Here is a 14,856-nt window from a genome sequence, read left to right as displayed (position 1 = left end):
CTAGTGGTGCCTAATTCTTTTTCTTTAATAGTCAAGTATTGCAAACCGCAGAAGTCTTTTCATTGACAACTATCACTCTGCACGCTGATCAGAGAAGCACGACCATGATATCCTAAAGACAATAAACTGTTCCGGATAAAACAGAGTGTAAGCACCCTGCACTGATACAGAAAGGAGCAAAAAGCCGCCCGGCTCGCTTAGTTACCTGTGAGATAAATACGTGACTGGCAAGTGAAGCACTAGTGCTCCAGAAGCGGCCGGAGCTCGGGCTAATATGAATAAAAGTGATGCATTATCTCAGTAACATAGAATAGTACTGGCAGGACAGAAGCTGGTTAGGCACAGCACCAGGACGCAAATGCCAGTGGACCGTCACAAAGAGCAATTTCACGAATGTGACTTCGCTTTCAAACGCAGGGAGGTATTTGGAGATCAGGGAAACTATAGTCAGAAACAAAGACAGCCCTCGGAATATGCGTCACAAAATAGTTTACCTGTAGGACGTTGAAATACTAACAGCACACACAATATAAGTCGAAACTAATAGATCTCATAACTTTTTTATGCAAGTAGGTGAATTAGCAACAAGACGTTACCCTGTAATGACTGATGACATTGGTCGAAGGGATATCGTGGATAAGAGCACACCGAATGAAGCAGCGTTTATTCTGCAAAGGCTCAAGTCTCCAAACACAAACCACATATACATGCGTGAGAATTATCTCAATAACGTAGTGACAAACTAGTGGTATAGGCAATAATAAAGAGTTGCCAAAGTAATAATATCCACGTCACGTTTTTTGAAGCCTCTATGTTGTATAGAAGAGATTGGATGTAATTTTTATCTGCCGTATGCTGGTGCCACTTGTGTTTAATTCCATTTTATGAACTACAATGCTTTCTTTGTACATCTCAGCTTTTTTTTCCTTTTTTTGCAATTTACTGGCTTTTGGGCCGTTTCTATGCGGCCATCTCAATAATGTAATGTCAATTAGGAACATACGAACGTTAGGACAACACAACACCCCGTCCCCGATCGGAGAAAAATTCCGACCCGGCCGGAAATCGAATCCGGGCCCCTCTGCTTAGCAATCCACCGCTCTGACAGCGCAGTTACCGAGGCGGACATCTCACTTGGTTGACGACAGGCTATCAATATATTTGAATCCGTGCCATGCAAGTGCGGAGCAATGTTGGTCGTGCTCTTTCACCACAGAGTATTATTTTCAAATAAAATACCCTTTCGGCACTGATGTGTTAATGATGAGCACAGATTTGAAACTAGGTATGTATAGAGGGATCTGTCAATCCTAAAAGTGACTGATTTGTGGAGAGAATATGGTGAAGCAAACAGAAGCACCAAGACACTCTACATTGTGTGTCACCTGGGAAAATTTCGGTGTCATGATAATTGTTTATGATATTATAAATAGTTATCACGGCATCGAAATTTTCCATGGAAAATAGTAGTAGCGAAATCAAAATCCCTAACTGATAGCTTGACAAGGAAAACCAATTCGTGCAAACATTGTTAAGATTTGCGGAATGTATTTCAGCGATAGATAACACTGATTCAGGTGGCGTGAAGTGAAAAAAAACTGCAGTACGTAAAACGAAAGAAACGATAGTAGACACTACCGGCCCGATTTGTCAGTAACCGAAATACATCGGTATATGGAAATACACCATTTAAAAAAATCGGATATAAGGATTGGATAAAACAATGCGAACATCCACCTAATATTGTATAGGCTCACATTTGGTGTCCAAAACTGCTTGGGTACTAGTTGACATCAATTTCCATTAATCTTGAATGGTGGGCAAAACTGTTTCTTATCATTTCTTGCAAAGAAATTTATCATTACCAGAGAGATGGTCGGGGAATGTTACTATTCGAAGCCACTGACTATGAAAGCCAGTGAAGACATTATTTCATTTTCTTGATCAAGTTCAAACATTTCCGGAAATGCGAGAGGCTGAAAGATGCAATCCCCTGATTGGAATAACTCGTGTACGACTTAGTGAACGTGGCCACCTGAAATAGTTTCACATATTTCACCCGTTGTGACCATAATATAGCCGTCATTGCCTCGACTGAATCTCCACCTGCTTCAAAGACGGAAGATGATTGTCTAGATTATACACCATCCCTGTTATTATCCACATGTAAACGTGTCCTGCAGTAGAGAATTATCAACGTGGACTCGTCGGATCACAAGGCATTTCCGGTCCAGGTAATCGGTGGTCCAGGTTTTGTGCACCTTTCTTCTTTGAAATCACTGTTTCCTGAGGCCTGACAATAACAGGTGTACTATGATATTTCTGTTTGAGTACGCGTCGCTGTACGTACTCTGTTTCACACATACCTCAATAAAGGTAACGATAATCTTCCTGGTTATCAGTGTCTTATTGCGCTTAGCAGACTTCTTTTACTTTATACACCCTGTACAACAGATACAGTGGCTCCAAATACCCCTGATAAGATTTGTGTGTGTCGTTTATGTGCTAACTAAACGAGCTCCGACGATATGCCCTCGTTGGGAACCTGTTAATAATCGATATGGCGGTAGATCATAGACGCAACGGAAACGCCCAACACTTCCTGATCTGTTATGGTTCAGAGCGATGGGAAAAAATTTAACGCCGTTATCAAAGAAAACCAGTTCGGGTGATGAAATGTCTATCACATTATTTTGCACTTGTAACATGAATAACATGACTATCGCACAGGCTTCCAGACATTCTACTAGACCACTACAGCAGTGGTGCGCGCCAGTTTCGCCGCCACCCTTAACACGACACTGAACATTTCTTCTTAACGCGCGGTTTGTGGCCGGGAAAACGGGGTGGGCTATTTTTGTCGAGAGTAAAACGAATTTCATATTTGTTTCTTTGCTATTCATCGCTTTTTTTCTAGTTCATTATGTGCTTTCTCTGCTTTCCCGCCAGTATCTGTCCTTACTCATCTCTGCAGTATTTATGTCGGTGCTACGCTTACATCTTATTAGTAGCCTTCCCCGTCCCGTGTTGCTATCCACATCTACTCTGAATATCTCTAGCGGTATTCTGCCTTTCGGCATTCTCACTGTATGCCACATACAAAAGTTAATTTTACTGGCAATTCTGGGTCGTACTGTTTTTCCATCCTTGATCCTGCTTATACAAAACTATTTCCACTTTAGACAGCCGTATCAGTGAATATATCCTGCAAAGACAACTACTACTTTATTTATATCTCTGCCGTATTGATGAATGGACGAGTGTTCAGGCGTTTCCGTGCGACTAAAATTTTACATCATGTAGCTAAAACAATTTCTTTCGTGTTACCAGCAGTTGTTTCTCCTCCTAGGTTACATCTTTATTGATGACAACTCAGTAAAGAAGTAACTTCTTAGCAGTTTTACACCACAAAAGCCAGAATTAAAGTTTTTGTTCGTAAAACACTTTGTCACGTCGCATGAACAGGGAAGTCAAAGCGGCTGGTGCGCTACACTGCTGTAGCAATGTACGAGTATTTGCGAGTCTGTGCGGTACTGAGAGAGGTACTTGCCGTTTATTATAAATTAATCCGCTCTTAATTCACATGCTAACTACGCCATGTCACCAGCAGAGACAATGGAGCGCCGTACAGGGCGACACGATACTGTTCTGATTGCATAAATACTCCCTATTACAATTCTCACCGTCCACCTTTGCTAGTGTGTCGTATTATCAGAACGTTTATTTTCCGACACATTGACACCCCTAAGTCTTTCCGGAAGTTCTTTTATCGATGTTCCAAATGTTATAATTTAAAACAGAATGATTGGTGTATTGGGACTTTTCATTTTGTTCTGATCCACCAAATCTTTATCGAAGGAGGTGAAAATATGCACAGGGAAATACTAGCAAGACAGAAAGGATTTCCAAACTTGAAGGTAAGCCCAATATACATTTGGGATGTACACATGCACTACAGTACCTGTCAGTTGGCTTCCCCTTATCTGTTTCAGGGCTGCATAGTAAAATTATTTAATATCCACCTCCGCCTTCTTTATCACGTGCATTATACTGTGAGTTTCAGCAACATTTTTCCTGACCTCCAACTCCTGAATCCCTGTCGTAGAACTTCCCAGTGATCAGATAGTCATTTGCAAATTGTGGAGGTCCGTCAGGAAGCACTGTATCAATTCAATTGCGCCGATAAGGATTTCCCATAAAAAGAGTGTTTGCTCTCCCATAGTCAGCATCCGTAGTTGCCTACCCTTCATTACAACCAGATCGCCTTCTTTTTTCACAGTCAACAAATTTTCCATACGATTTATGCAGATAACATTACTTACAGCCTCTGTCTTACGCAAAACGTTTCCAGCTTGGAAGCCTGCTTGAATGTGAGGCGCTGTTTGTGTCTAGTCGCTACTTTCCACGTCACGTCCCATCAGGCGAGCGCAGAAAGTATGCACACGTGTCGGAAGTAGAGGGGTGCGCTCGCACGCAACCATTTACACACTAGATAGATGACACGCCACCGTGTATACAAAGAGCTTGACAGTGTTTGAAACGCTTATTACGCTGAAGCAACTTCTACTCCCAGTATTGTTTTGCACTCGCCAGTATACAGCGTTCCTCGAGCACAGTACTAAGGCTTAGAATGACTGGGAAATAGCGATATGTCTGTTGGAAGTTGCATATGTGCCTTGTTAAATACGTTGGACATTTTTGGAACGTCATGCGCGATTGTATGTAATCATGGAACTGAAAACGGCAAATTTAGAATGGTACACTTTTCCAGATGCTATGAGGTTGCCTAAACCATACAGCGCGTATCATTTCCTGTGGAATAACACCTGTAGTATCACACAATTTTCACGAAAGAGCTGCTATTAAAAAATTAAAGACTTCGAAGCGAAAGGGAGCGACAGGATGAAATACACTACATTCTTGTACAATGTAGAACTACAGAACACTGATTCCATGGGAAAAACAGGAAAAAGCATTGGCGCAATTTTGTTATTTATCTTCAGCTATGACAGTTGTTCTAATAAAGCAAGTAAAAAGAAAAACATTTATGGACTAAAAGTTGTTTATCAGTTTTCACGCAGTATCTGGATTATTCTTTCAGGAGTTGGCCCTTCCCAAAGAGGTGAGCAAAAAAGGGTTACTTTGGCTTAGAACTCTGGTTTAGATATCCACCACTCAATTATTTGCCCCCACACGGCTAAGATCCGTCGCTTATCAATGTTTTAGTGCCTTTTAAGGTGTGAGGTATCATTTTACAATGGTAGTGCATCATCCTTTACATAACTTGGCCAGACATCAATTTATGCACCACATGACAATGACATCGACAGTTTTCAAGAAGATTTCTGCGGCCTAAATATGAAGCATGCAAAAAATGACCCTGTCAATTATTATCTGATATGAAGTTCAGACATGGAGCGAGATGGGTCAGTAGTCGAGAAACTGAACTCTTAACAGTGACGAGTTGGGATGAAATCTTCGATCTGCCACGATAATTTAGGTTCAGCGTGGCGTATCTATCTCACGCCATGTGAACACCAGAAAGGTTTATGAAACTAGACGCGCCATTCATACTCATGATTGTAATGCTTTCAAGATCACTCAATTATGTCCTGAAACGCTTTTGGAAGCTAATAATTCGTTGGTCACTGATATCTCGACAATAATATGGACGGGTTACAGAACGGTGAGTTTGTTACGACGGGTAACTCTTATTGCGACTTAAGGTCCGAACGCCAGTATGGTATTTAGAAGTGGAGAATCACCTCAAGTTCAGACAGAATAGGTTGCACACAGTTCTATCCCCACATTCGCCAAAAAACAATCACTTTGGGGGAAAACATGATCTTTTAACGCGACACCCGGCATATTTTCTGACGACTTCATTTCGCGTTCTTCAGTATAAACGGTGGTGCAGTGGTTAGCACATGGATTCGCATTCGGGAGGGTGGCGGTTAAAATCCGCCTTCGGCCATCTGGAGTTAGATTTTCCGTGATTTCCCTAAATCGCTCCAGGTAAACGCCGGGCCGGTTACTTTGAAAGGGCAGGACCCGACCGATTACCTTCGTTTTTTCGACATTTCTAAATGCACAAAATACCCACTGAACCAGCAGTGAAACGTAATACACTAAACCTGCAATTGATATTGCAGAAATACGGTCGCAGGTTCGAATCCTGCCTCGGGCATGGATGTGTGTGATGTCCTTAGGTTAGTTAGGTTTAAGTAGTTCTAAGTTCTAGGGGACTGATGACCTTAGCAGTTAAGTCCCATAGTGCTCAGAGCCATTTTTTTGATATTGCAGAAAGTACTTTGCTATCAGGAAATATGTAACTTACGAAAAGTGCAACAACTCGGTCCTTTACCGCGGAGGAAGAGAGAACGTCAGAACCCTCTTCAACATAGCTACTAGCATACATTCCCTTCTGACGCAGAAAGCTGAATGAGTTTTAGCGCCGAGTGCCCCGGCGGCTAAGTAACAGCTACTTAAGGTCAACTAGCTACACCAATAACAAGTCGGGCGTTAGATTGTCTCAGAACGTTCTGAAGCGTAACTGAAGAGCATATTTCCCAGAGAGGCATTGTATGAAGATAGGTCTACATAACAGTCTGATAAATTTAACGGAATTCAACAGCATCTTTCTGGTATCTGGTTCAGCACATAAATTATCACATTCAGTTTAGTTAGTATTACGACGGACGGACTTCTGTCCTCCTAATGTAAAAGTTTTACAGATAACAAGCTTGCAAATAGGAAAATTTGCGCTAAAAGAATTTTAATAGCTTATTTCTGTATGAAAAGAGAAGAATCTCTAGAGTGTCTTTTCATCCACGCACTTGCTTGCAACGTTCGTCTGATGATCTTCTTTACAGACAGAAGTCAGCATTTGTTTTGTGGTTACCTTCTTTTCCGTTTTTCGTGCACAAATACCATTATAAACTACCACATACCGATTCTTTTCATAACCAAATTAGTTACAGCACAAAAATTTCCCTTTCAGTGTCTCTCGTGTCTCTTCATAGTAACAGGACGACTACGTTTCATCTTTAGGTAGGTTTTCCATATTTAAGATCAGTATCATGAACACAATATAAAGACCTCCTACTCTTTTTCTTGTGCCTTTGTCCGGCATCAGCGCAGGGTTGCCATGGTTAACTGATACGGCACGGTTAATTAAAGGGGTTGCCGGATGCCTTTCCTGTCGCCACATCCCCCCCCCCCCCCCCAGGGAAGGAATATGTGTGCACCCCTTCTCTCTGCATGCAGGGCTTTTCATGTGAAAATGAGCGAAAGTTTTATAAATGTTTGCGAAGTTTATAACTGAAGCGAAACTTAGGTACCAGCTCAGTATCCACCTTGTGGGATGTGGGAAACCGCCTAAAAACGACATCCAGATTGGCCGGCACACCTACCCCCCAACTGTCACGGAAGTGGTACTTTTTAACACGCACGGCTATCCGGACGTTTAACATAAAGGAAGACCTGCATGTAGCAAAATGACAGTGATGACCACAGCTGTTTAAATGGCTATAAATTCAGTATGGCGGATACTGGAGATATCATACTTAGCGGTAACTGAACTTAAAAAACTTGAAAAATCGGTCAGCCTTGTGGATCAACAGACGTGAAGTATACTTCTGGAAAATGGTAGACATATAGCCGTTTCGACATTTGAGAAATCTTAAGGGCGCATCAGAGTGAAGCAGCTAGTCGCCTTCCAATTAACACGCCGCGTTGATAGTTGGGAGCCATGCAGGAATCAGAACGCGACGAACTATGACACCGAGCATCTAGTTTAGGTAGCTGACACAAGGCGGTCAGTATTAATATGAATTAATCAGTTTCAGAGCCTTACATCAAATATTTTGTCGTGTTTGGTTTGGTGTAGCCGTCAACGCTTGGCTATTCCGTGCACGCTGCTTCATATCTGAATAATTACTGCAACCTACATCCATTTGAGAACGTTCTTACTGTACTCTCATTCTTTGCTCGCCATCTACAATTTTAATGCTGCCTCCCCCCCCCCCCCCACTGCCACTACGAAACTGATAATTCCTTGAATCCCCAGGGACATATCAAATGGAATATTTTTATGATAAAAAGAATCTTCATACTGGAAACATGATATGCGACTTATACAGATATAATTTGTACAGATGATATGAAAATGGCAAGTGTTTACATAGGAAAACATTACAATACTTACACTATATAAAACGGGGTAAACTAAATTTTTACATTTACCCCTGTTTTACTAAATGAATTATCGCAATTTTTCATAGATAATCACTTTCTCATTTTTGAATCTTCTGTACAAATTATGTCTGTGAAAGTCGCGCATCGTGTTTACCTGTGTTTTCGACACTGAAATATTCAAATGGCTCTGAGTACAGTGGGACTTAACATCTGAGGTCATCAGTCTCCTAGAACTTAGCACTACTTAAACCTAACTAACCTAAGGACAGCACACACATCCATGCCTGAGGCAGGATTCGAACCTGCGACCGTAGCAGCGGCGCGGTTCCGGACTGAAGCGCCTAGAACCGCTCGGCCACAACGGACGGCTGCGACATTCAGCTGTCACCTGAAGATGGCCCGAGAAGCCGAAAACCGGTGCGTGACCAAATAAATATAACTTTGCAAAACGTTTGGAAGTGTTTTCATTCTTAATATTATCATCATATTCTGCCAAGCACCGACGGAAAATTCAGTTAATATTAAAAGAATCTTCGTTTACTGTCAGGTAAACGTCAGAACATCAATAAGAATTACAAAATGATTTACACAAGATATCTGCATGGTACGAAAAGTGGCCATCGACCGAGAACAACAAAAAGTGCGAAGTCCTTCAATTAGCATTAAAAATTCCGTTAAATTTCAGTCGCACGATAAATCATACAAAGTTACAGGTTATCGATTCAAATAAATACCAGGAATACAATTACGAACAGCTTCAAGTGGAATGATCACACAGAGTACGTTTTACTGGCAGAACACTTAGAATATGCAACACAGTTACTAGAGAGCGTGTCAACAATATGCACTTGTCCAACCTCTTCTGGGATCTTTACCACATAGGATTGACGGAGGACACTGAAAAAAATTCAAAGAATGACAGCTCGTTTTGTGTTATCGCGAAATACAGGAGTGTGTCATGGATACGATGCACGAGCTGGGGTGACAATCATTAAAACAAAGGTCCTTTTGCCGGCCGGAGTGGCCGTGCGGTTCTAGGCGCTACAGTCGCGAGCCGAGCGACCGCTACGGTCGCAGGTTCGAATCCTGCATCGGGCATGGATGTGTGTGATGTCCTTAGGTTGGTTAGGTTTAATTAGTTCCAAGTTCTAGGCGACTGATGACCTCAGAAGTTAGGTCGCATAGTTATAAAACGAAAAAGAAGGTTATTTTCGTCGCGGCGATATCTTTTCACGAATTTTCAATGAAAAAATTTCTCCCCCGAATGTGAAAATATTTTTTAGACTCCTACGTACTTGGGGAGAAACGACCGTCGTGATAAAATAAATCAGAGCTTTCACGGGAAGAGATAGGTGTTCGTTTTTCCCACGGGCCATTCCAGAGCGGAACAACCGAGAAATAGTCAAACTGGTTCTATGAACCCACTGCTAAACATTGCAAGAGAGCAGCTTATTGAAAATGAGTTTTCGGTACAGATGCCCGATAAATGCATGGACAGTACAGTACAACGCAACACTACAGGCTCTATAAGTATATGGGGCAGAAAAAGGCTATGTACAGAACGGGAACTGGACGCTACTCAGATACGTAACAGTAATTATATTGTGATGTTTTCGAAACTATATTCTACACACGGCCCTGTAGCTAACGTAGGACTAGTTAAATTTTACTTCCATTGCTGTTTTTATTGCAAACCTGAGAAATGGGTGTCTTCCGGTAGGAGTCCTGTATTTCAACGCAAATGCAAAATCTAACAATGGAACGTAGAGCGCTTTCTTAACAATAAACATGACAAGTATTACGTACAGCTCGCCTGGTGACTGGTTACAGAAAGCGTCAGCATACACTGGGAAATCTTACGAAAAGCATTTGCCCCCATCACTGTTTATAAGATGAAGCTGTGGCATGGTAAGAGCAGGAGGGGGATAAAATAATAATAAAATTAAGGAAAACTGAAAAATATTCAACACATGAAGACCAAAACAAAATCATTCTATAATGATTGCTAATTTCCTATTAGATGCAGTCGCGGGTCTACTGGCATCTGATGTTACGTACATAGTTTGTTCGTTGTGGAAATTTATACTTTCTATTTAATTCTGACAATGTCGCCAGCACAGCTAGAATCAATTTTCTTCTCATCGTCATTGGGTCCTAAAAAAAATCATGTACAATCATAAATAAAATTTACCGTATACTTACCATCAGCTTCTCGCGATCCAAGAGAATGAGATCAGAGCCTTTGATATCTTTCGATTTGAACACGCCGGCATAGCGGTACAAATTGAGAGCTGCCATCCACTCCACAACATTGGCGGACGTCCATTCGCTGATGGGCTGTAAAAATTGAGAAAGAAAGAGTCTGAAGAAAGTCTTTATTGGGTTTTAGATCGAAGGCTCGTGAGGACGGGTTAATACGATATTCAGAAAAGGTTACTCGGCATTAATGTATAGCAAACCAGGGAGTGGCCCGGCAACAACTCACAGCCGCTGGTTGCCGCCTGTCTGTGATTGGCCCGCTGTCTGCCAATGGCAGCAGACTGCCTTTGAGCTGCGGCATAGCTGAACCCTGTTGCCACATACATGCAAAGCTTTGACCTCAAAGTGGAACACAGCCATGCTTCGAGCATTCAAAATACGGGCAATTCCGATTTTTGTAACGTTTACCACACAGTGTAGGCACACTTGCCCCATTTATTTCCTTTTCAACAACACGGAGAGAAAACACTAAATCGTGCTGTTTCCCAGCAGACGAGAATTGCAGCAGAAAATAAGGCGGGGATCCCAGTAACGCCCCTTCGTAAATTGTTTGGTTAGCGTCAATTCTTACAGTTTGAGATGGACATGCGTAAACCGTTCCACTAATAGGTGGTTACTGTGACGATGACGTATTAGCTTTAAGTAACAAATTTTAATTTGAAATCAAAGCCTAATCATCATCAATTACGAAAATTAATAATATACAATGAAATGGTTTTGAAGTCCGTAACGCGCTCGCCTTTGTCATCGATCAACAATACGCATGTTTTCTGTATGATCCGCAGTAAAAGTAGCAAGTAAGTTTGTGCCTAAACAATGATTTCCACAGGCACAAACTGCATCACGGACTACACGAAATCTTAACAGGTGTGACTATACAATATACAAGGTATGTAAATGGGACAAGTATTTCATGAAATGTATGTCCCATTTATATTTCGTCCACGAAATACACAAACTCAGCTTTCACTTTAAGGTCGGATCCCTGATGAAAGAAGATTGCAAAAGAACAAAATACGTTCGCACTTCCCGTAAGATGACAATTTATTAACATCGTGGCACATTACTGAACAGTTTAACTATTTTGTTACTAATGCTGTCGCGTTTTACATAGCTTCCATTTAGCGGACACAGTGACAAGAATAGGTAATTAAAATGGCGATTTATTGTTAATACATAGTTGAATTATGTAGAATGGAATTTTGCGCGAGTAAATGTGTAGATAAGGCTATTTCTGTTGGCACTGTCAGGTGTCTCACACACACTGATCATTGGGGAATAGGAAAAAGGGGGGGGGGGGCTATTACAGTCACGACGGAGTTTGATATACTATCTAAGATCAGCGGTGAACACAGTACGCTGTAATCAAGGGAACGTACTTGGCTGACAAACTTACTTTCACTAGAATCAATGATTTTGTGGAGGGCCAATAGGAAGCAGTATACTCTAAAGTTCCTTAATCACAATATGCTGCACTTCATTTTCCATGAACTGAAAAAAACAAAAACAAAAAAACAAAAACAAAAAAAAACAAAAAACAGGGGGACGAGAGGTCCCGCATAAGCAAACAGAAAAGTAACACATACAGACTTAGAATTACGACAGGCTGTCGAGAATGACAATATCAGTCTACCTGACAGAGCTGGCGAGACATGAGAAAGTTTTTTTTTTTTTCGTTATTTCATAAGATATAAATAACGAGGCCTTTGTACCTATGCAGCGCACAGTTTCTCCTGTGGCGGCACAGAGCTGATAAATTGATATTTTAGCATAATGAATAACAAAGTCGTGTACTGCACAGCATTTGACTACATCAAAATGAATTTTCCCGTATCAGAAATGTCAAGTTGACTTTTTGTACCCGGCGTACTAAGGAAAATGTCATTCGACAGTGAAGAGTTACATCGAATATCTATTTTAAATGGCACAAAACAAAATAACAGCACAATGCGACATACCTGCACTGGATTGTAAAACGGCAGAAGGAGCAATCCTTGAATCTTCGGCATTGAACAGTGGCACTGACCTTACGCAAATTTCTTGCCGTCAAGGCGATTCTCCACTCTGTGGCATACACGACGATATATGCAATTACGGCACTATAACAAGAAACTTAATTTTCGCAAAGAAAGTTAGCCTAAAACAATAGGCTATAGGCCTGAAACGCATTTGGGCAAGAATACGTACATTACAATTCGGAATATTTGTTAACCCTTCACAGCGATAAGGAGATTGTTTTCACATTCCGTTCTCCATAGACGATCCGTACTTTCGGACACCGCAATTGCCGCGTTATAGAACAAGTGGCGGAGGGTAAACTCCAAAATGAAAAAGTGAATATTCTACGAGTATTTTCCAGGACAACATATACTATGGAAAACTTATGAAACCTTCACACAATTGGGGCTCTCAACAATGTTTCTGTAACAATCCACACAATGAATCAATAAATCAAACACATCGTAAATAAACCATGGAGCGGAAAATAGATCACTGAACGGCAGATTTAATTATACAAATGACAGGCTATTTCCATTAAGGTATAACAATGCAGGGAACTCCCTACTACCTAAACCACCATGGACCAAACAATATTATCCGGCGGTACTCGGTACAAATAAAACACAAACTACAACATAAAATGCGCATAACATACGACAGCCTAGACAAACTATTTATTTTAATCGTGTTTAATTGTAACTACCAATTTATAAATTTCAATCACGCAATCATTAAGCATGCACAGCAGGTCGTGGGCCGTCTTAATATAATTTCCACGTTCTACCGTGCGAAGCTGTCAGCACAAAATAAGGTTAATAGAGAAACTTTTACCTTCTCCTTGTGATGGGTGATGGGCGGCAAGATCTCGTTGTTTCGTTGGCACACATGGTTGCTGGCGAAGCGCAGGCATACGTTGTGGAAGCAGGCGTGGCAATCTGTGGCAGAGAGCGACACACACATGCAGCAGCATGACAGGTGGCACGAGCAGACGAGTGTGTGCAGCGACGTCGTCCTAGCCACTGCCGCCGCCGGCACGGGCGCCGGCGCCGACGCCTGAGTGAAGCTCAGCGAACGCGGCCGGAACATGTAGTTGTCCGCGTCCACGTTCAGTGGCATCGGCGGCGCCGACGCTACCGCGCCGGCAGCACTTGGCATTTTGCTATCGTACGACTTGGTGTCACTGTCAGAGTCAATGTTGGCAGTTTCGTCCACGTTCGGCTTGAAGTAGGTGGGACCCTCCTCGGTGACACCATCGTCGTTATCGTCGTCAGAATGGAGTGGTATGTTGGACTTGTGCAGCCGCGAACGTCTCAAGGCTGGCTGTTGCACCGAGACAACGTCTTCTTCTTCGTCATTGTCAGAACTGAGTGCATTGGACGAAGGTACGCTAGACTCTACTAGCAGCGTGCGCCTCATGACTCGCTGGTGCACGGAGACTGCGACAGCGCATGCGGCGCGCCCGGGACGCGGCCAGTGCGGCGTACACGCACGTCGCCGGCTTCACTCGCACTGGCAAGGTAGTCGCGAGGCCGCTACCTCCCCCTCCTCTCGACCCCCCCCCTCCCCGCCCCCCCCCCCCCACACGACAAGCGAGCCGCTCCACAGAGCATGCGCGCCAGCACGCAGCGCGCCGAGCGGCACAATTATTGGCACGACCTTCGCCACATACAGAACAAAGCCTGCCGGCTGCTGGGCAACGCCGTGGCGCACGTACTCACATTTAGCACAGCCAACGTTTTCTAGATTATTTTTGCCTCTCGTCCGAGTAAACCCTTCTTCCCCCTCCCCTCATTCCTGCAACTGCTGTTGAGGTAGACCACGACAGAACCCAATTTGCTGACTATCAATGAGCAGTGTTAACGTTACATTCTGGGTTGTGGAGACCCCATAGTGTGCGTATTACTGCATATCCAGTTGGTGATGTTAGGACTGTTCTTAAATACTTTCTCTAATCTAGAATAGTTTGCGTATTAACAGTGTAAGGGGGACAAAGACAAAGCATGATCAGTCGCATATTACTTCTTGTACAGGTTAAGTGCCTTCTTTAGCGACGGTAATAAATGTCTTATTAAGACCAGACGCGTTTCGTTTCATTTTAAAACATCTTCATTAGTCAGGTTCGTATGTGGTTTACTGTATTCTTCTTCGTTTTCCACATGTATGCGTTCAATTTTTGCACATTCACATTCTGCATGGGGAAGTATCACTGTCCTCTACAAAAAGTCGAGCACACATCTGGAAGACGAAGAAGAATGCAATAAACAAAAAAACCTAATCACTGAAGATGCTCTAAAATAAAGCGTAACGCGTATGATGTTAATAAGATTTATTCGGCTGCTAAAGACAATTGGCCTACACAACGAGTATGCGCGCAACTGAGAAAAAAAAGAGGCCGAAAAA

The 14,856-nt window shown here is 42.4% G+C and overlaps 1 protein-coding gene across 1 annotated transcript in view; it reads right to left on the bottom strand.

The window, feature by feature from the left end:
* LOC126184699 (phosphatidylinositol 3-kinase regulatory subunit alpha) overlaps positions 1-13,952 on the bottom strand; it is a 41,679-nt gene extending 27,727 nt beyond the window's left edge. Inside the window, exons 1-2 of the mRNA XM_049927212.1 lie at positions 13,288-13,952; positions 10,399-10,533 (exon numbers count right to left, since the gene is read on the bottom strand). Of these exons, the coding sequence (XP_049783169.1) occupies positions 10,399-10,533; positions 13,288-13,872 (720 nt within the window). The 5' untranslated portion in view covers positions 13,873-13,952. The remainder of the gene's footprint in view (positions 1-10,398; positions 10,534-13,287) is intronic.
* Positions 13,953-14,856: the final 904 nt, after the last annotated feature.

This window comes from Schistocerca cancellata, chromosome 4, assembly GCF_023864275.1.
Source record: "Schistocerca cancellata isolate TAMUIC-IGC-003103 chromosome 4, iqSchCanc2.1, whole genome shotgun sequence".
Lineage (NCBI taxonomy): Eukaryota > Metazoa > Arthropoda > Insecta > Orthoptera > Acrididae > Schistocerca > Schistocerca cancellata.
This window is presented reverse-complemented; position numbering and strand designations above follow the sequence as displayed.